Source organism: Ailuropoda melanoleuca, chromosome 9, assembly GCF_002007445.2.
Source record: "Ailuropoda melanoleuca isolate Jingjing chromosome 9, ASM200744v2, whole genome shotgun sequence".
NCBI lineage: Eukaryota > Metazoa > Chordata > Mammalia > Carnivora > Ursidae > Ailuropoda > Ailuropoda melanoleuca.
The window spans coordinates 9,439,508-9,461,531 of NC_048226.1; the positions used below are offsets into that span (position 1 = coordinate 9,439,508).

A 22,024-nucleotide genomic window follows, 5' to 3' on the forward strand; every position below is an offset into this window, starting at 1 on the left:
GAAATGTACTGCAGCAAAGATTTCCAAATCAAAGCTCCAGCACTGAAGGCTTTACGTCCAGCCCCTGAGAACTGTGCCATTCCAAAAGGATTCACTTGTCACAGGTTCCACAGAGAGGCAGTGTTCTGACCTAATTATGAGAGGGTCTTCACTCCTGGGGGAGGTGATATGAGGACCCACAGGCCACAACTCTAGGCAACAGAAGTTAAAAACATGGTAGAAGACTTCTATAATTTTCTCTCTCTGCCAAAGCTAGTTGTCTCTCAGTGCAGCTACTCCCTTTGGTCATCAGAACATATATACTTTTTTGAAGGGCAGGCGGAGATAAACTCCTTTGAAAAGGTCACCTTGTTAAAATGTAAAATCAACGGCATGTAGTCGTGAAATGTTTTAATTATTTGTTTATGAGAAAGAACTTCCTAAAGGAACATTTGTTTTGTGGAAATGAATGCTGATAAAGTCCTATTACCTTATCGATGGCCTAGCCAGTGCCTCTACTCAGGCAGAATAGCTGCTGACATTTCCTGTGAGGAGCTGCATAGATCTAAAAGTGAGAGCCTTGCCTTTAAAAATATTTCACAAGTCCCACTTTTTACTTATTTACGGATTTGTACAATTATCTCCCTTCATTAGACTAAGTTAGTTGGTTATGTGATAAAATCCTTCCCAGAGGAAGAAGAGGCTGCTAGTCCTTTCTTCTTCTTTTATTAAAATCTCATTTTATAGCCCCACCTTCCCCACTCTACGCTGGGTGATAAATTACAAGAAGTTACACCAACAACTGCTATAAAATCAGGTAGCTTGGGTCTTCCCATAGCCGCTGCCTAGTTTCAAGCCTTTGGAGCTTGGTCAGTTGCAGATGCTGTCAGGAGTTTTTTATGTTCAGTTACCCTTCTGTTTCCCCTCTCCCACACCCCCAAGTGAAAGCTCTCCTTCATCTTCCCTTTCCTTTTTGCTACCTCCCTCCTTCCTGCTGCAAGTTCCCCCTGACTAGTCTTGAAGAGGAAGGATCAAGGCAACTTTTCACATCAGTCAATTTAAAGGCAATTTCATGTTTATCCACCAACAAATGGCTTGTATTAGAGAACCCACAGAGTGTCTAAGCCTTTTCAAAAACAAGATTGATTCAGAGATCATATTCATTTTATTTTTATTTATTTATTTTTTTTAAAGACAGAGACAGAGGCAGAGGGAGAGGGAGAGAGAGTCTTAGGCAGGCTCCATGCCCAGTGCAGAGCCGGAGGCAGGGCTCAATTCCCATGACCCTGAGATCACCACCTGAGCTGAAATCAAGAGTCAGACCCTCAACCGACTGAGCCACCCAGGCGCCCCTAGAGATCATATTCTTAAAAGGGCACACATTATTTTGCTGTTTTTGTTTATTTGTTTAACCCATCCTACTTCCCAGAGAGCCATGCCAAGAAACAGAAACTGGCAGGAGAGGTCTTTATCAGGAATACAAAACAAGGATAAGTAAACTTGGCATCAGTAAGCACTGATGAGCTTGCTAACCCCTACCCCTTCCTTCTCCAGGGACGCTGAAACCATAGCAGCTCCGAGTATGAGATTAAAACCAAAGTGAATAGGTAAAGATACATTTTAATTAGGACCCTACGTCCACACTCACCATTGTCCGGCATCGCTTAAGAACCTCCACTGGCTTCACAGAAGCCTGCGGGACAATGGGGGCAGGGTGAGCTGTGCCAATGACAAGCTCTTTCCCAAAGCCTACAGCACATACCCTTTGACTTCAAAAGCAAACCCAAAAGCACGGTCCACGTTCAATTCTATGCCAGTCCTGAAACACCTCTTCTCACAGCTTGCAGGTATTTCTTTTAATGGATTCAGCTGCAATACCAACTACATTCAAGTTTCATGTCAAGAAAACTAGGGTTTCAGTCCTTTTCCTGACTTCAGGAGGAAAGAACAGTCTCAGACAAGGAGAAAAACAATCTGCTGACTTTGATGTGAAGCAGACACAGCACCAGGTTTCAGCACTAATGAGGGAGGAGGGCCAGAGCTCTATTTTTCTCCTTCAGATCATCCCATTAGGGAAACCTAATGACTCCTAGGAAGGAACATAGCCTATTGTGTTGTGTATGGTGGAGACAGGGACAGGAACTGTTCCATGGCAAACAATCATGACACATGCATCACTTTCTGGAACTGGAATGAAAAGACTGACTCCCTATTTTAAGGCCAGCAATGCTGTCAACAGGGGGAAAATCCCTTGAGTGAAACATTTCAGCAGTATTGCACTTAATGCCACCAAAAGTGAACAGTAGGAGGGACACTGGTGCAGACAGGCCTAAACAATGGATAGTTCCTTCTCAGAGTTCCCATGACCCAGGTGTCAGCTCCTGCTTCATTACTTCATCTCTCCCAACAGAGCTTCTTGTGGGATAGGACAGCTCTTACTCATTTTGTCCATCACAGCATCCCGAGTTTCTCTTACAATGTTCGGTACAAGAAACAGCGTAAGTCTGCAAATTAAAGGTTCAATTTCATTTGGGAAATGCAATACAGTAACTCCTACAGGGAAGGACCACATTCTAACAGCATACTTTATTGTAGAATCTTTGTTATAAATGTTTAAAGTAAGGAACTCATGCATGGATATGGTTGTGTGTATGTGCGCACACGCGTGTGGCTGCGTGCATGCGTATGTGTGAGTGCGTGTGAGAGCGTGAGTGCGCGCGTGTGTGTGACTGTGTATGTGTGACTCTGTGCGTGTGTGTGTGAATGTGTGCATATAACTGTGTGCGGGCGTGTGTGTGTGTGTGTGTGTGTGTGTGTGTGTGTGTGTGTGTTCTTTCCAGGTTTCTCTGCTGACAAGCCTGTCTGTGGCTTCCCACAGTCCCTGGCCTCACAGGGGTGGAATGAGAGGACTCCTGAGCCTCTCAGAATGAACGTCCTGCTGCCCACAAAGTGGAGATCACACACTGCATGGGCTTCTCGTCACTCCTCAGCCTCCAGAATGCTCCGGGCCCTGGTCCAATCTCACAAGACCTAGAGCTGACCCACTAGCCCAGCATGGCAGGGAGAGACCCGATGCCAACCTACTCTCTGTCCCCAGGCCCCTCTGCATAAAAAGAGCTTAGCCTGTAGATGATTCAATGGGGAACATGAATACGACAGACTTTTTGGCTGGTGGCAAAATAATGAGGAAGGATGGCAAAAAAATAAACTGATGATGTCAGAAATGAAACCGACCACAAGCATATGTTCCATAAGTTACTGTTTCCACCAAAATGGAGAAGAAGGGCATTGGATAGGGGATCCTACAATTTAGCTTTTTCCAGAGCTACCGGGATGTGGCCCCAGCGAAGGACACGGCAAGCACCACGTTCCTCCTTTTCCAAGTCATTCATCTCCTGTGGGATTGCCAGAAAACATCATCCAACTAACTGGACTCCTCAGTGACTCATGCGGGCTCGTTTGGAACTAAAGGCCCCTTGCCCTGGTAGGCAACAATTACATTACAGGGAAGCTAACCCAGAACAAGCATACAGAATTTATAAAGACGGCATGCTCTGGAAAGGAGAAGGAGACAAGGAGGTAGGATGCTCAAATCTATCCAGATCACCCTACATCATGACCCGCACGGGGCCCAGCCACGAGCACCCTGGAATCTACGGGAGATGGCAGTGTGCTGAAGGGCGTGCTCCAGAGTCACCCGGCCTAGACAGCAGACGCACACAGTGTGTCAGCCACAGCACAGGATTCCAGGCACAGATTGAGCTGTGCCCTTCCATTTTCTCTCAGCGTAAGGGCGGGGAGAACAGGATTTCACGAGATAGCACAAGGTCACTGAGCAGTCAAGATGCTGCTATGTGAGGAGTGTCCACAGCAGAGTAAGCACAAGCCTGGGAATCAGCAGAAACACTGAGAGAGGTTCACAGGGTGCCTCAGCTTCCGCTGTGACACTGAGGAGCTGATCTCTGAGGCAGAGGTTGGAGTACCACAAGGCTGAGCCCAGGGTTCAAGCTCTGCCACTAACCAGCTGGGCAAACAACGGCAGACCCTTTGAGCGCTCTGGGCTCAAATTCCCTCCTTGCAAATTAATGGGTACAGACTGCATGACAGAGACGACAGTTCCTCCCAACACTAGGATTCTGTACTGAGAACAATGATTTCTGGAAGATTCTGGATTCCTGTAGTTAGAGAATCTGGAATATAAACAGAAAAGACCTTTAACTGGCTCCACCGCATATCTTCTGATCCCCTAACTCTGTATTTTTACAAACAGACCGAGGGGATGGTGGGACATCTCCAAACCAAGTACATTTTACTAGTAATTTAGCCTTCTTCAAAAAGATTTCAAGCAATAGAATAATTCATAGTTTTCCACTAACTATCTCCCTTTCCAATTTTTTTTTTCCGCCTCAAGGAAGGGGTTGAGCAAAAATTTCCCAGATGCTATGCCCCTTGCAAGGTATCTCATGTTCTATGCTGCAAAAGAATCACACACTCATATGTATGGGTATGTATCTCAAATAAATGAAAGGTCAAAGTCAAATTTATACATCCAAATATTTCCCACAGTGTCCACTTTGGGAAGTTATACATTATTCCAATTATTGCTACTATTTATTCAAATACTTTCAGAAGTCATCTTCTGCAACTACCTTCAAGAGAAATCCAAGAACCACACATGAAAAGTCTGTTTCATTATTATACCTCAGTTCAACCCCAACTCTAACACCAGGAGTAGGCTTTCAAAACTCTTAAATATAGGTCAATCCTGATGACTCAGTCAGGACAGAATGCCAACTACAGATAATGAAGATTAACATAATAAATATTCTGGCTTACTCTGACTTCTAAGTGAGGCTTAAATTTGGGGTATTTTAAATATGCTCATCTGAATGTCATGGAAGGTATTTTCACCCTTAACCCTCTTTCTCTGGAAGATTACATATGTGGCACGGAGGTAATACTATTACTTAAGACCATGTTACATTAATCCTCTAGGTCCACAAGCAGTGACACGGCTTTGGCGGGGCGGGGGGGGGAGCCGCCTCAGAAGGGAAGCAAAATGCCTGTATCACTGCATGAAATGAAAGAGGCCAAGGGGGAAACATGGATTGATGCTAGTTAAATGGAAATATTTACACAAAGGTACCACTCTTTTTAATTCCCATATGGTTCACATACTACCAAACACTTCTGTTCTTCATACTTGGTAAATGTTACTTTTTTAGTTTCCTAATGGGATTTTTTAACCTGGATTACTGCCAGGTCACAGTTACCTTGCAAATTGGGGCATTTCTGGCAATTCTTAGGCAATTCTATGATCTTTGAGGGGCCAAGTATATAGTGAAAGCAAACAGAATTGGCTGCTTAAGGCTGGAAAGCACATCAAAGGCTCCATCAATCTATCCCTATTCTTTCCAATGAATATTTATACCACATGTGTTACAACGTGGTTATTACCAAGGAAACCCTACTACATTTCACACAACCACTTCTTAAGAAGTCATTTCTCGGGGCGCCTGGGTGGCTCAGTCGGTTAAGTGTTCGACTCTTAGCTCCAATCTTGATCTCAAGAGTTGTGAGTTCAAGCCCCACAGTGGGGTCTACACTGGGCATGGAGCCCACTTGAAAAAAAGTCTTTTCTCTGTGAACACCCAAAGCATGTTTAATGGTGCTTATGGCATGTCTCCCACACTGCGTTCACATATTGTGATTACGTCTGTGCATGCATGCTTGCTTTATTTAAATAAATCAGAAGCAGGGACAATATTTAACTTCTAGAAAGTCCTCTAGCTACTTGATGCAATACCTTGAAAGGGGAAGGCATTCATTTAATGCTTACTAAATGAACAAAATCAATGCCACAAGCTAGATCCCAAAACTGAGTAGCCTGAAGAGGTCAAAAATATCTGAAATCAGTACCCCTGAAACCCTTCTGGATAAAGTCAACAAGTCCAAATACAGGGTGCACCTTTACTCTGATGGTGGCCAACCAGAGCAAGACATCACCAGGCATCTTCTTAACATATAGAATCAAAACCTAGTATGAGAAATCTGTGACTTCCCCAGTCATGTGTTTCCCTGAGAAGGACCCGAGTCTTTCTTCACAAATCAAATGACATTCTTCTCTTAGTTTTTCTATGATGAAAGTTTCCTCTTTTAAGAGGCAAAAACAAGCAGCCACAAAGTCATGTACGTGTCAGTAAGCTCAACACAGAACTTAAGATCAGAGGCAATACAGTATTTTTCTTTTCTTTTCTCTCCCCTCCTCTCCTTTTCTTTCTTTTTCTTTCTCTTTCTTTCTCTCTCTTTCTTTCTTTCCTTCCCTCCCTCCCTCTCCCTTTCTCTCTCTCTTTTTCTTTCTTTCTTTCTTTCTCTCTCTCTTTCCTTTCTTTCCTTCTTTCCTTCTTTCCTTCTTTCCTTCTTTCCTTCTTTCCTTCTTTCCTTCTTTCTTTCTTTCTTTCTTTCTTTCTTTCTTTCTTTCTTTCTTTCAAGTAGGCTCCACGCTCAGCATCAAGCCCAATGTGGGGCTTGAACTCCCTGAGATCAAGACATGAGCTGAGATGAAGCTGAGCCACCCAGGCACCCCAATGCAGTATTTTTCTAAGAGAGCACCTGGTGGTGGCCCTTCCAAGTCTACTGGTAGAAAGAGCGGGTACGACCAAGCCTGTGTTTCCGACAGCATGCACATATCTTCAGTCTCACAAAAGACAATCAATCAGCTTTAAAATGAAACCTGGAAAGCCATGTGAGGTAAACCCTGCAAAAATAACACACCATTCTTTGGAAACTTCCCTCCTTCCAGGGTGTGCACTGGAACCTGGAGAGAAGAATGTATCATCTAGCTCACTGAAAGATATCTATTTGTGAACAACTCTAGGTTTATCTCTACTTTAACACTACCCTGTATCTTATTTACTAGTTTGATAATGGTCTCTTCCTGCTGCAACAGGAGTCTCTGAATGCAGGCTGACCTGTTTTCACTGTAGCAGACCTAAGGCCTAGCACAGAGTTCCCTGAGCATGTGTTGAAACAAGTAATGAATAAGTCAGTGCACTCCCTTCACATAAACAGCATGTGGCACAATAACTGACCATGATGGCCTGACAGAACTGGTCATTTCTTCCAGGACCATCTTAACCTTCACCTATCTAACGTCAAAATCACAGTCTTAAGCATGGGTCTGATAATTCTTAGTTTAAAATGGGGTTAGAATTACACCCACCGCTTATAAAATGTCTATTACATGCTAGCCACTCCATTAACTAGTTAGTACAAATAATTCTTGAAGAGAACATCATCAACCCGAATTTACAGATGAGGGAACTGAGCCTCTAAACAAATGGATCAAAGCGGCAGATCAAGTGTCAGAACTGGGATTAAAACTTTGGTTTATTCGGCTCCTAAACTTTCTATTATGCTTGGCTACTATCCTTGACTGTCAAAATAATGAGATAAGGATGAACAAAAGTGAAATGAGGAGTGTGAGAAATGGGCCAAAAGAGTGGTAGGAATCAGATTTGGTTCTTTTGTCCCAACAGAAGATTTAAAAAGGGGGGGGGGCCCACAGGCCCTCCTCTCAAAATGTACCTATGACCTATGATCAAGCCGTTCTGTGAGGGGGGAAAAAAGCAGATTATTAATACAATTTAAGACTCCAGAGCAAAACATCTTGGGAACTGCTCAAGGAGAAAGTGATTAGTTAGGAATCTGGCCATTAAATAGTGTGATTTTAAAAAGTCCCTTATATAATCTGACACACAGAGTTGTCAAATCACTGTGTTATACCCCTGAAACTAATATAACATCGTGTGTCAACTACACTTCAATTAAAAAAAGTCCTTCGTGATTGTCTTTTTGGTCTAACACATAAGATATACCCCCCCTCAACATTTGACCAACTGGTCCAAAATTAAGAGCTGGTAGAAACTTCAGAGAGTCCCTAAACATTATAACAAAGGAGAAAATAGGCCAGAGAAATTAAATAACTTGCTCAAGGGCACTTAAAAATCTAGAGTCAGATCATTAATTTATAATTTTACATATATTCTCTACAGATACTTTAACACTCAGATTATACTTTCTAACTTCTGACTTTACAGCCTGAACCTGTGGTTCTTCGAGGCACTTCTATTTTGGCAACTAGGTAAGTCTAGAAGAATATTTGCAGAATTTCCTGGAAATATCCACTTCAGAGGAGACATAGAGAAAAAATATCTCCAAAAAATTTGTACGAAAAAGCTGAGGAGTAAGTTTTCCTGTGGTTGAAGCTAGTTCTAGTGCCAGACCCAAAAAGGATAATTAGGGAGGCCTGGCTCTCTTAAATGCCAAATACATGCAGAGAAGACTTATTGGCGTCTCATAAAGAGGCCAATTTGCCTTTCCCTAGGTGACACGCCACAAAACTATATACGTAAATATGATAGCAGAGACATCATTAAAAGGACCTTTCTTGAAACTGAACACTTAAGAGGGTAGGGTGTGTATGCCATTTTGAATATCAGTGTTAAGGCTTGTCCAGTAAGTTACCAAACAGCCTGAGAGCTGCCATATTTTCCTATGGCAGCTGAGCAAGAAGGCTGAGACCAGCCACACAAAGCAAAAGCTTTTTGCCAGACTCCAGGACTAGAGATGGAAATGCAAGCTTGCCCCCTTGAGACAAGAGAGAGAAAACACGGTGTTCCATTAAAAATAACAGAAAATCAGAGAGAATTCAAGAAGATTTTAACCGGAAACAGTTCAACACTGTTTCCACAAGCCCGAAGAAACAAATATTAATATTGTTGTCAAAATAATTAAGAATGGAAATTCAGTTAATGTGGTGTTTTGCTGTGAAGTTATTAAAAAAGCGAGAACAGCTCTGACTTACATTGCTTTCTTGATTGGAGACCGTGTGTTAAACGGAGAGTGGACTTTCCCAGTAACCTAATACCCAACATACGGGGCTTTACAGTTACGCTTGAGCATATTTGTGCCTGGCTGTTTGGCTGCTCGGACCATAGGCATCCTGACAAGATAGACAGGCCTGCTGAATTAATTGCTCCAAGTGGCTAATAAGCTTATGCGATGAGCATTTGGAAAAGGAATTATTACAGAGATACCTCAATGAACAGACACCCCAGGGAAGCAAGTTCCTTCCTAAAGAACCTGGCCACATACTGAAGGGTAAAGAATCCTACAAGACATGGAGTATGCTGGTCTGTAGCCCTCGGGCAGGGGAGCAGTAGTCAGAATTCTTTCCTGATCACCATGGAGCATATTCTCAAATAGAATGGTCCCAGAAGGCTTTCTATTCTGCACTTAAGTATCCAATGTCATCTCTATACCTAGTCATACCATTCTTTCGGAAATAAAAGGCAGGTCTGGAAAATCTTAGTAATTTCTGCACCAAAAGCCAACTCTTTGGACAAACACTATCTTGGTGATATTTAGCTGCAGCTAACAGACTGTGATAAGAACATGAGACTTATTTTAAAGTGAATCACTTACGTCCTAAAATGGCCAAAGGAATTTTTCCAACCATCACTGAAAACACAGCAGTATAATATAATGGCTTTAGAGTCTTAGTATGCGTAAGCATCATTCTGCGGTAGAATGCAAGAACCCATCCAGGTGAACTGGATTCCTCAAAAGTATAACCTCCCAGTTTGACTTTTCTGGAAACCACAGTATAGGAGAAACATTAGTAAAATAGAAGTTAGGTCCTAATCTAGTTTAAAGCGTTAATTAGTTGTGAAATAAGTCAAATCACTTAAGCAGCCTGAAACCATCTTCTCCTATAAAGTAGGAATGTTGAGACTGCAGACAGTCTTTAAGGTCCATGCAAATTCTAAAGGTCTCAGAGGTACAACAAGCTCCATTGTCTCCCCACTCAAATTAATGTCTGATGCTACTCCTGAAGCTTTCGTAACAACAATCAAGAAAGAGAAACTACGTCTGGATTTAGGAACCGCCACATGCCACTGGTTCCTTAAATAAATGGAGACTGGAGTCCGAAACTGTGAAACTAATTAATAATAATAATGCAAAGCTGTACTTTCCATGTGCCAGGCCCTGTTCTAAGTGCTTGATATATATTAACTGGGGGGCAGGGGGGAAGGAAGGCAACAATTAATAATTATAATTAATAATTAATAATTATAATGCAATTATAATTAATAATAATAATGCAAAGCTGTACTTTCCATGTGCCAGGCCCTGTTCTAAGTGCTTGATATATATTAACTGGGGGGCAGGGGGGAAGGAAGGCAACAATTAATAATTATAATTAATAATTAATAATTATAATGCAATTATAATTAATAATAATAATGCAAAGCTGTACTTTCCATGTGCCAGGCCCTGTTCTAAGTGCTTGATATATATTAACTGGGGGGCAGGGGGGAAGGAAGGCAACAATTAATAATTATAATTAATAATTAATAATTATAATGCAATTATAATTAATAATAATAATGCAAAGCTGTACTTTCCATGTGCCAGGCCCTGTTCTAAGTGCTTGATATATATTAACTGGGGGGCAGGGGGGAAGGAAGGCAACAATTAATAATTATAATTAATAATTAATAATTATAATGCAATTATAATTAATAATAATAATGCAAAGCTGTACTTTCCATGTGCCAGGCCCTGTTCTAAGTGCTTGATATATATTAACTGGGGGGCAGGGGGGAAGGAAGGCAACAATTAATAATTATAATTAATAATTAATAATTATAATGCAATTATAATTAATAATAATAATGCAAAGCTGTACTTTCCATGTGCCAGGCCCTGTTCTAAGTGCTTGATATATATTAACTGGGGGGCAGGGGGGAAGGAAGGCAACAAAAGGTAATCGGAGAACCTTGAAACTCACAATGTAAGAGGGGATAATGTTGAATATTAAATTGTGACTAGTATTAAAGCATTGGCAATACTTAATAACAAACCACAACCATAAAATGCTCATAAAATGACTAATGGGAATAGGCCATGGTACTTGTAAGTCAATGACTTGGCCTCGGAAATTGTGAACACTTTTCAATCCAGCGAAGAGGATCTCTTTGGACCACCTGTCGTCTACTGAGAAACCTGCAGCATTTAACACATACCCGTGTCTTCTCGGAGAATATATGCAAGCATTCATCTGGATACTAATTCCTTTATGAATCATAATTTTAAGCAGTACTGACCTCTGAAGTAAGGGTCTGTGTACAGCACGATGGTCAAACAGGTGAAGGGATGCAAAATTCTTTAAATGCTTGATAGTGCCACACTCGGCTCTGCTGTATATGCTTTGTCACTTAGGTGCTTAGCGAAGGTGACAGAACAGGGAGGGTCCCATCGGAGCTCAGAATGGATTCTTCATTTACATTTACTACAAAATTGCCATAAATGCACCACCATTCCAGGTTTTCAAGACAGTAACAAAAGATACACAACTTCTTTCTGTTTTAAAACTGGAAGAGGATGATTCAGTGAAACAGTAATTCAAATGAAGCAATGACTGGCCTGTTCCCAAGGTCAACACACGGCCTGGGCATGTGTCAGAAAGATAGGATTAAATAATATTAAACTAATGCCACTCCACCCTCCACTACAATCTCAAGCTCACTCTTTCAGGGTGAAAAGTAACCCTTTTCAGACTGCAAACCCACAGTCCAGGGGGTTAAGGTCCGAAGATAAGGACGCGTAAGGAAGCCATGCTCTGGAAAGACTAAGTCAAAAAGCTAATTCAGGAGAGACCCAGACCCGAACTCTCTGTCTTCCAACGTGCAGTCTAACACCGAGCGTTTCTATCCCAAAACAAACAGAACAATGTGGAAAAGAAAACAAGTGTACCTGCTTTCTCCTTCTTCTCATCCACTGGCACACAAGCATTCTCTAGGCCAGGGGCCCGCTGCCTGGTTTTGTGTAGCCCATAAAAAATCCCAAGAGTAGGTTTTATATTTTTAATGATCGACAAAAAAATTGTTGAAAAAGGAGTATTTCATTGCAAACAATGAATCATGGAATACTACATCAAAAACTAAGGATGTATTGTATGGTGACTAACATAACATAATACAAAATTATTTAAAAAAAATAAATTTAAAAAAAGGAGTATTTCATGACCCGCATGTTATGTGAAGTTTAAATTTTAGGGTCCATCGATAAAATTTTATTGGAACCCAGTCACACTCTTGTTTACATGCCACCTGTGGCTACTTTCACACTAGAACAGCACAGCTGACTAGTCGTGACACAGCCGCTACCACAGAGCCTTGAAGTATTTACTCTCTGTCCTTCCCCAAAGTCTGTGGACTTCTTCAACACCTACATAGTGAATACAGTATACGAAGAGTTCAATGGCGAAGATACGAGAGAAACTAAGACACGGGGAACGTCAACGTGCTCAGGCTTTATCCTTTCAGTTCCCAGCAAACGGGGCAAGTGCAGCAGAGCAACAGGGAGAAGGTACGTGGGCAGATGTCATATCAGTACGACAACGCAGCGAGCACAAACGTCTCCACTTCCTAGACCCGACGACGCACAAACACAGGTTTTCTCCAACTATACGAAGTGGAGGCAGTCACCCGAGGCACCGGCACTTCCTGGCAAGAGACAGGTCACAGACCCCTATGGATGCTGGTCAGAAGCCCAGCTCACAGAGCCTGGGGCAGTTGCGGGGACACACCCTGCTGCACCCACCCGGGGTTAGAAATCAAGCTCCTGGCTCTCATTCTGGCTGGGTCTGACCCGGGGCCAGTCATGACAGAGGGTCTAATCCTTTCACCTGGAAAATGAGACAGGCTGACCAACCAGAGGAGCATTTTCGCTCTCGACTCCTCCAAAAACCAGAGGAAAAATGTAAAGAGGAGAGAGAATGACAAAAGAAAGAACTTAAAAAAAAAAAGTAATGCTTTGTTTTCTTCTTTGTAAGAGACACGATAACATCAGGCTAGAGGTAACCCTCATGGGAAAGCAAAGGGTCTACGGCCAAGCAGCAGGCGGTCCTCAGTGACAGTAATCACTACAATGTTAACATGGAAGGCTAAGAAACAGGCCTTTGAATTCAAGGATGTGAGTTTGTTCCTTCCCTTTTTTAGGGGCTTCTGGAAACAAAGACACACATGTACCCATGCAGGGTGTGTTCTCTTTTCTTTCCCCAGGGACAAGAGCAACATTTGTCCGAGTGCTGCCTGCTGTACAAGTAGCCGCCCAGGCATTAGTCACGAACATTATCTGTGAGGAGGAGTGGGACACAACAGTCCGCACTTCCCTACCACTGGGCTCCAGTAAAATGAAGCTTGTTTATCACGGTGCATACACTACAAACAGTTTGGGGGGGTATAGTTCTGTTTACATACTGGGGCAACTGGGAGAAAAAGTACCACGTAACCCTCTGAAGAGCAAAAACAGGGCCCCGTCACATCTAGACAAAGAAAACTGATTTTTCTGAGGGGAAATATGATTTAGTTTTGTAACGTGATTTTCAGCTTCCAAAGGGTTTTTATTTATTTATTTGTTTATTTTTTATTAACCAGCAAGGACTCTAAAGCTTAGAGCACTGTTTCTCTCAACAAGTTTGTTCCCTTGTTTTAAGTTAATAGCTTGAAACAAAGAGAATCTCAAGAACCTAAAGAAAAGACATTTTTGAAATCTTACTGAATATTAAATATACAATTACCACTACTGGGTATATGAAAACATATATCCACACCAACTTGTACGCAAAGGTTCCTAGCAGTACTATTCACAACAGCCCAAGAGCAGAAACAAGATCAAATGTGGCCCGTCCATACAATGGAGTATTACTTGGCAATGAAAAGAAACAAAATATTAATCAATGTTACAACATGGTTCAACCTTGAAACAGTAAGCTAAATCAGAGAAAACAGTTGTGAAAGACCATGTAGTTATATATAATCCCATGTGACTTTCCAGAATGGGCAGATGTGAGAGACGGGAGGGGAGGGACACCCAGGGGCCGGGCAGTGGGGAGGGATGGGCTTACGTGGTTTCTTTCTGGGGTGATGATAATGTTCTAAAACCAGTGGTGACTGCTGCTCTGAAATCTACTGAAAACGACTAAACTGAGCACTTAACATGGGTGGATTTTATGGTGTGTGAATTATAACTCAATAAAGCTGTTATGGGAAAAAACCAGTGAACCTTTTTTTGTCACTAAAAATGACATGCTACACATTTTAGGCAGCTAGTCGTGAACCCTAAGTTAAAATCTCATTTTTGCTATCAGTTTCTAGATAAAGAACAGTCAGGTTTAAGAAGGGTTACTAGATCCCTTTTTGTGGTAACTCTCATTTTGTGGCGCGTTAAACATGATGACAAACTCAAGTCTTGTGCTCACAGGGAAAATCTTTTCATTACAATCTCCAAGGGATCCATGCAGAAGGGCCCTTTCCAAAACTAAGCTGAACACAGCAACATCGCCAGATCTACAGGCGATGGGACAAGAGAAAGGGGGGAAAATACTATTGTTAAAAAAAAAAAAAAAAGTTCCCCAAACAAACCAACCAAAACACAGGGCCATCAATCAGACACAACAGAGCCGGCTAAATACATTGTGTGCTCCTACAGACTTCGTGCCACTTACCGCCTGGGGCGTCAGGCCTTGCTTCACGTCGGGTCTGGGTCTGGCCGCTGCGAACCCTGTGGCCACCTCTGCAGGAGCCAGGCTCACCCTGGTATTACTCAGAAAATCCACTTCATCTGCAGCTTTCAAGTCTGGCATTTCTGAAGAGAACAAGGGGATTACAAAGTGCGTCGGAAAAATCAGTTCCTGCATCTAAGTAGCTACACAACACGTCCAGGCTTCGTGTGTTTTGTTTGCTTTTGTGTTAAATGGGAAAGTATTCATTTGGAGCTGGTGTCATTTCGGGCCCTGCGCTGAGCTATTCCTTTATCACAAGGTCTGCATGGTTTTCTCCTCGCCTCTGTATGGATTTGCAGCTAAGGAGACATGCGAGTCCATGTCTATTCAACTTCCATTTGCACTACTGCCTTTTCCTGACCAATCCGTGAGTGTGGTGCAGACTGCATATGCAAAAGCAAATTCACGAGCTTTAAGGAAACAGACTAATAGCTGAAGCTAGGTAGTCCATCTTGCTCAGGATCAAAGAAGCCAGAGATGTTTATATTTGCAGAGGACAAAGTGGAAAGATCTGTTGGGAATGAGATAAACCCTTTTTAAGAAGAGTCTTTAAAAACATACTGCACACTCTCATCTAACCATCACTGCAGTGGACAAGACTAAAGTATTCTAGTAAGTAATATATTTTTATATTTTAATTTTTATTTCTTCCCCAACCAAAACATAATCACAAACAAGGAACTTTTTCCTTTTTTTTTTAATAAAGATTTTTAAGTAATCTCTACGCTCAACATGGGGCTCGAACTTACAACCTCGAGATCAAAAATACACTCCACCAACTGAGCCAGCCGGGCACCCCAAGGAATTCCTTTTCTTAAGAAAATATTTTTATATGTTTTCTTTAGAATTATACTTACTAGACCAAACAGTAGTGGTTTTTGTTACCTGACCACCATATGGTAAAGCAAATACAGGAAGGAAGTGATAGCTTGATGTCTGAGGCAAATTTAGGCTTTGACTTTTTTTTTTTTTTTAAAGGGGGCTGATGATTTTGAACGTTTAAAATTCACCTTGGTAATACAATCAAAAATACAACTATCATCTCAATTTCATGTGGAAATTTTTCTGTGGCCAGTTTTAATCTCGTCATGCCACTACTCTGGCAGAAAAAAATGTCCCACACACCAGAGGGCAGAGAAGTTCCTTTCACCGAAGACCAGAGTTCCTGCTGATAGCACACTGAGACACGCCCAAAGGTCTACAACAGGTTTAGGAAAGCTGCATTCCTACAGATGAGCACTTACAAATTCCCTAATTTATAATTATACAATCTGACTAGCAATTTGAAAGTGGGCAAACAAGTTTCCTTGCCCAAAGAACAAAAATCTATGTTACATTTCATAAAATGTAAATGAAGTTAAAAAAAAAAAATCTAGGGGCGCCTGGGTGGCACAGAGGTTAAGCGTCTGCCTTCAGCTCAGGGCGTGATCCCAGCGTTCTGGGATCGAGCCCCACATCGGGCTCTTCCGCTAGGAGCCTACTTCTTCCTCTCCCACTCCCCCCTTGTGTTCCCTCTCTCGCTGGCTGTCTCTATCTCTGTCAAATAAATAAATAAAATCTTAAAAAAAAAAAAATCTAAGCAATCACCTTACAAGTACTTACTGATCAAAACATTTCTAAACAAGAGTAATTTTTTTTTGGTTGTTGAAGACTTCTATTTTATTTATTTGGGGATGTGATTTTTGGCACAACCTTATTATCCTATACTCAGCAAGTGAAAATATGTATCTTGGCAAGCAGCGACCAATCAAGACAGCGGACAGTGACTCCTGAGACCCGAGAGGCACCGGCAAGCTGTGCGGGCCTGGCCTGGCTCAGCCCAGGACGGCTAACTTCCCAAACCACTGAGATGGATGCTCAGAATGAGTGCAGGGCTGCACCGCCTCCTTCTACCTGGCAGTTTTGTGTTTTCTCATGTGAATTTCTATTTGGCTTTTTCTATTTGGCAGCATCTACAAACAGAAGCCAGTGCCATGTGGCTCCTTCCAAGTCAGCAGTTAAACCGATGTCTCTTCACTCATACAACAGTATGCTTAAATCCATGAAGGGAATGTAAACTTCCCAGAAATTACCCTTTGGCTGAGATCACACTCAGGTGCTTTTTCTCTAGGGCAATGTGACCTGGGACTTTCCCCAATTCTGCTTTTTTTTTTTTTTCCTCTGAAGAAAGCACCTATTTCTTGGTCACTGGCTACTTCTCTCTGTAACGTAAGACCATGAGCACTGAACAAATATGACTCCTCTTGGTAGCAGAACAAGTAACTCGCCCACACACATCAACCAACCCTAAACCCAGAGAGACTGCTGATACTTCATATAACTCATTTTCCTACCTAAAACCTTAAAATCGTAAAGATCATTTCTTAGCATCTATACCCCATCTACAGACTACTAAAAATCAAAGTCTGAAATTGTCCCCGGTTTCTACCTTTTCTCTCCAGGTTATTAGAGACCCAAACTTCACGTAATTTGCACTTGCTTGGGTTAATAAATTCAGATGACTGAGCCAGAAAGACAAATAATTCCAGCCCATGTGGCCAAAGACACAGCACCCAAATGAAAAGAACACAGCCAGGCATCAGCTTACAGCCACTCCCATTCCTCTGAAATGCCAACCTGCCAGGGCCCCCAAAATAGACTTGTTGTTGTATCTTATTTTAAAAATTAGAGACTTTTCGTTTAAATCCTGAGACAGTGGCCAAAAAATTCTAGTACTAACAATCCAAAACACGAATAAAACTAAAAACCTCAAGTCACCAAAAATACTATAATACCTAAGGCTTCTTAAATTCCTCAACTGGAAAAAAAAGACCATAAACGGTTAAAAACCCTTTATGGGGGACGGGGGAGGACCACTGTGTTTAAGTGGCTCTTTTTCCCAAGCAACTTCTTTTCTATTTGTTCATTTCTCTGCCTGCCCCACCCCCACACTTTGAACACACACTACAATTTCAGGAGAGTTTCAAACACTGGAAGAGCAGCAAAAACAAACAAACAATAAAAACAATTCAGGCTACTTCTTACCTACACAGCCTGGGGGTGAGCATGGAGACCAGTCCTCTGTCTACACCTGGTAATAGGTGGTGGCATCAAAGTACGAATCGAACTGAATCAAACTGACCTTTAACAATTCAGCAGTCGTTATACCACCCTCGACTCCAGCTTCGGCTTCAGCCTCCACCCCCAAGGAGAAGTTCTATTCACATCGTTTATTTGCCCCGAGCCACAGCGGTTTCTCTTCACTCTCTCTGGCCATGGTTACCCACAGATGGAACGCGCTGCTGTGTGAGCAATCTGCTCAGTGCAGCTGCTTCGCCAAGATAAGCAGACACGACGTGTGCCCTGTGACAGCGGCTCAGCTCACTTGGGCGGACATCCTGCATCCTATCCCCTGCACTGCGCTCCGTCCCGAATTCCCAGACTGCTGCCCAAAAGCAACAGGCAATGGAACTGGAAGTCGGCTTCAAGGCAGGAAAAGGAGGGCGTTCTCTCCTCTCCCCTCCCCCCGCCCTCCCCAGTGACCTAATACCACCATTTTGGATATAGGGTCATTCACGCAGAACGACACTTACAGCTGTTTCATGAAACCACCCTGACTCTAAATTTGCTCAGAATACAGATTAGGATGACAGGGAAAGAAAAGTGTTCCAGGTCTGTAAGCAAAACATACTTTTTCAGCACTGCTTTTTATAGTTCTAGAAAAAAGGACGAAGCCATGTGAATAAAAACATCAGCTAAATTCCTTTATCATTGTAGAGCACCTGCGATCGAGACAATTTTCTCGGCAAAACTGCAAGTGCTCTGGTGTGGCAGACAGAGCACTTATAGGCTCCATCAATCAAACCCGCAGTCCACGATACAGGAAGCAAAATCTGTCCAACCCTGAGAGGACGTGCCTCTCCTGACGGTGGTGATTTGGCAACTTACCCAATGAATGAAAAGACACTTCTAAACCACAAAGACGCCTCCTTTTCCTACCAGCATATCTCTGAGGCCCTTGAGAGAGTGTGCCCCTCAAACTGCTACTTCTGCATTCTGCTTTGCTTACCTGCCGCCGGCTCAGATCCTTCAGCGGGCAGAGCCATCGTCTCCAGCTCCTCCCTTTCAGCCAAACCCCCTGCAAGGCTGCCGGGGGCTTCTTCACAGACACTGCCCATGTGTGCGGTCCGCCCAGGCAGAAAAGTGCTCCCTTGCCCTGCAGAAGCGCTCTCTGGCTGCTCAGTCACTGGGCCCGACTCTGCAGGACTGGACAGTGACATGTGACTGATCCCCCGCCCAGTGATCAGTGCTCCCGAGGACTTGACTTGGTTGAGGACGGCCTCCACTATGCGACTCGCAGCCTCCTCGATGGAGTCTGCTCTCTGGGACAGAGGCCCAGCACAGGGTAGAGGGGGAGCGCCCCCTGCCCCACCCGGGGCCTGATCGCCAAGGCTTGAGGGTCCGGCGTCAGCAGGGCACTCTCTGGCAAGCGGCTGCTGTGGGATGTCCCGTGCGTCAGCATGCACCTGTGCGTCCCCGGAGCCAGCCAAGCTGCAGCTGCGCTCTCCCTCCTTCCAGCCGAGAGTCACCATCTCCGGGGCTGCGGCACCCTGTAGGTCAGTCACACCTTTGTCTGCCAGAGCTCCTGGCAGCCCCAGCATCATAGTCTTCTCCTGGCTCAAGACTTCTGAAGTCGGGGAGTCTTGGGCACTGTGTGATACAGCCTTTCTTCTGACCCTGACAGGATCTTGTAAAGCATGAACCACGGCAACATCCAACCCATTTCTGCTCACCTCACAAGCAGTGTTTTCACCCTGGGATTCAGAGTTTCGCAATCCACCATCCAGAGCAGAAGATCGATGGCAAGGAAGAGCCTCAGACCCAGCTGGTAACAGACCTGGCAACGGAGCTGAGCTGCTATGCTCTGCACCCAAGGCTTCCTGGCATGGGTCTGCAGCCAGACTTGCTCCCAGTGGCACCAGGCTCTGTGCAGCCCCACCTTCAGTCAGCAGCGAGACTGGTGGGGCCACTTCCTTGTTATGCTTCATTTCTGCGTTCAGGCAGGCCGAGGGTGTGCCCAGTGAATTACCGTGCTCAAGGGCTCTGTCCTCAGCAGCTGAGCTAGGCTCTCCACAGAATCCCAGTGCCTCCTGTCCAGGAGGTGGTGTTCTCTGCTCTTCCTGAAACGCTCCTGAGGAACGAGTGTCTTCCTTAACAGAGGAACAAGTCACTGCTTTATCCGTGCCATCTTGCCCCTGAGCTTCAGAGCTTTCTGGAACCACCAGACCTTTTCCTTCTTCAGTCAGAATGGAATCGGAGGCCACAGTGGCCTTACCCGCACGTAGCAGAGAAGGGTCAGCGCCCTCCTCGAAATCCAGAACTTCAGAGGCTGCTGAGAGGCAGGGACTCCCATGTTCCCCTCCAAGTCCCATGGGACTGGTATTCCCCATGCTGGGCTGAAGATGGAGAGCAGTGGAGGGCGCAGCTAGGCCTGTGGCACCATCTTCTAATGGCTGCTTATCAGGATCGCGCGGATCTCCGCCTGTGCCATCTCTACTATCTGTAGCTGTATGTAGTTCAGGAGTTGCTGTTCCCTTTTCTTTCTGGGAGGGGACAAGAAAAAGTGCGTCATCTTTGGTTACTGATTCACTGCCTGGACTGCTCGCCAGAGAAAAAGTCTTGTCTGATGTCACTGCCTGGTCTGATACCAGTTCTTTCTCGGCTTTGGGGACAACTGCCTGTGGATGCACCTCAAGCGTCTTTGTTAAAGCGGTTCCTGGGTTCAAATCTTTTCCCTGGCCCTTTCCATCTGAAACTTCGAGAGGAGGAAATTCTACCTGCTCCTGGGTGTCTCTGAGAGGGCCCGGGGTGGCTGTGTGAGCCCGTGGACCTTCACAGCAGAAGGCCGGGGGCGGATGCTGTGTGGGGGGTGGTCCTGGGGCGGTGCTCTCAGGCCGGCTAACTATGCCATCACAGTGTCCCGCAGCCAGCATGCCACCAGAAGTCACTGGGCTCTGCCCACGGGCAGGGCCAGCACACAGAGTGTCCCCCCCACTTGTAGAACAGATGGGCGATCTGCTGTTTTGGCTCTGAGTGTGAGATGAATCAGTTTCTGATTTCTGGTTTGGCATGTCTTTCTGCGGCCCGGGAAAGGTCAGATCAGAGGGTGACGCTGCCTCGCTTGTGCCTGCCAAGGGAGCAGAAGGATCGAGCCCATCTGCAGCAGCTGGAACTACCAGGGAGCTCGGATCCATGGGAGCCCCAGCGCTCCCTTCACAATTTCTTGAAGTTTCTGTTTCTGCAGCTGTGACAGGGGAGGCTTCTCCCTTCCTAGACACAAGTAAAGACTCAGCAGGTTTGCTGCCATCCGGGGAGCCGGTGGCAGAGACACAGTTTGGAACAGCAGCTTTATCTGAAGGCGGTCTTGTGACTTTTACGTCAGAGGCTCCAGCTGTGCTGATACTAGAGTTCTCAAACTTTTCCTTTGTACCGTCCCTTACTTCAAGCACGTCCTTCTGGGCGGTGGCGTCCGCATTCAGGAGACCACATTCTGTCTCCCCTGCAGTCACCGGGATGCTGACTGCCAGTTCACCCCCAGAGAAATGCAGAGTGGGAGCGGTGCCCAGTTGCATGCCCACGTCTCCCTGCAGGACGCTGTCTCCAGTGCCTGGAGACTCCTGGTCTGTGGCCAATGCAGATGATTTTGTTCCAGTTTCTCCACTGTTAATTCCACAGGATGGAAAGTCTCCTGTGCCCTCTCCTCCACAAGCAGGCGTGCTCTGAAAGTGGCTGCTGGGATCAGACACGGCTCCACAGTCCATAGTAAGTGATGACTCTGCCTCTGCCCCTTCGCTCCCCACACCTTTAGTTTCCTCCTTACAGGAACAGTCTGTATTCTCTTCCTCAGCCACACCTGACAAATTGGAAGAACTCTCCATCTCCCCCACAGTGCTCCCGTGGCCGCTCGGAGGGCGCTCAGGGTCTTCGGGAAGAGACGAGCACTGCTGGCTGTCCCCGGGATCCGACGTGCAGCAGAGAAACTGGCCATCTGCGTCTGGAGCGCGGGGCAGACTTGAAGGATCCTGCGCTGTCACCATTAAGGGCACAGGACTGTCCATCTGCTTGTTTGTTTTCTAGAAGGAAATGAGAGATAGTTGTAAAAGCTGCCCGTGGGAAAAGATGGCACTCACACCTCGAAGCAAGACTCCTGCCAAGGGAACTCGCTGCATTCCAGCCCTCCTAAGATTACAGGAAAAGTTGATCTCAAGAAACACAAATACATTTTCTCTTGTTCCTGAGAGCATGTCCCTCTCTTGGAGCTACATATCCACTGGAATGATAAAACAGTCAAGATATACAACACGGCCACTGCCTAAATTATGAACTTATTTTAGAAAAGTAGATGAAAACAGAGCCTCAAAGACCTTACTTTAC

General features: G+C 44.5%; 1 protein-coding gene across 18 annotated transcripts in view; it reads right to left on the reverse strand.

The window, feature by feature from the left end:
* The window catches only part of AKAP13 (A-kinase anchoring protein 13), a 326,662-nt gene that overhangs the window by 129,983 nt on the left and 174,655 nt on the right, over positions 1–22,024 (reverse strand). For 17 of the 18 annotated variants that reach the window (XR_004627692.1, XM_034667905.1, XM_034667904.1 and 14 more), the window contains 2 exons: positions 18,660–21,723; positions 14,555–14,694 (listed from right to left, as the gene is read on the reverse strand). Coding sequence is in view for 17 of the 18 variants with exons in the window: in XM_034667905.1 (XP_034523796.1) it covers positions 14,555–14,694; positions 18,660–21,723 (3,204 nt within the window). In the remaining variant the exon portion in view is untranslated. The remainder of the gene's footprint in view (positions 1–14,554; positions 14,695–18,659; positions 21,724–22,024) is intronic. The other variant, XM_034667907.1, reaches the window with a different exon arrangement.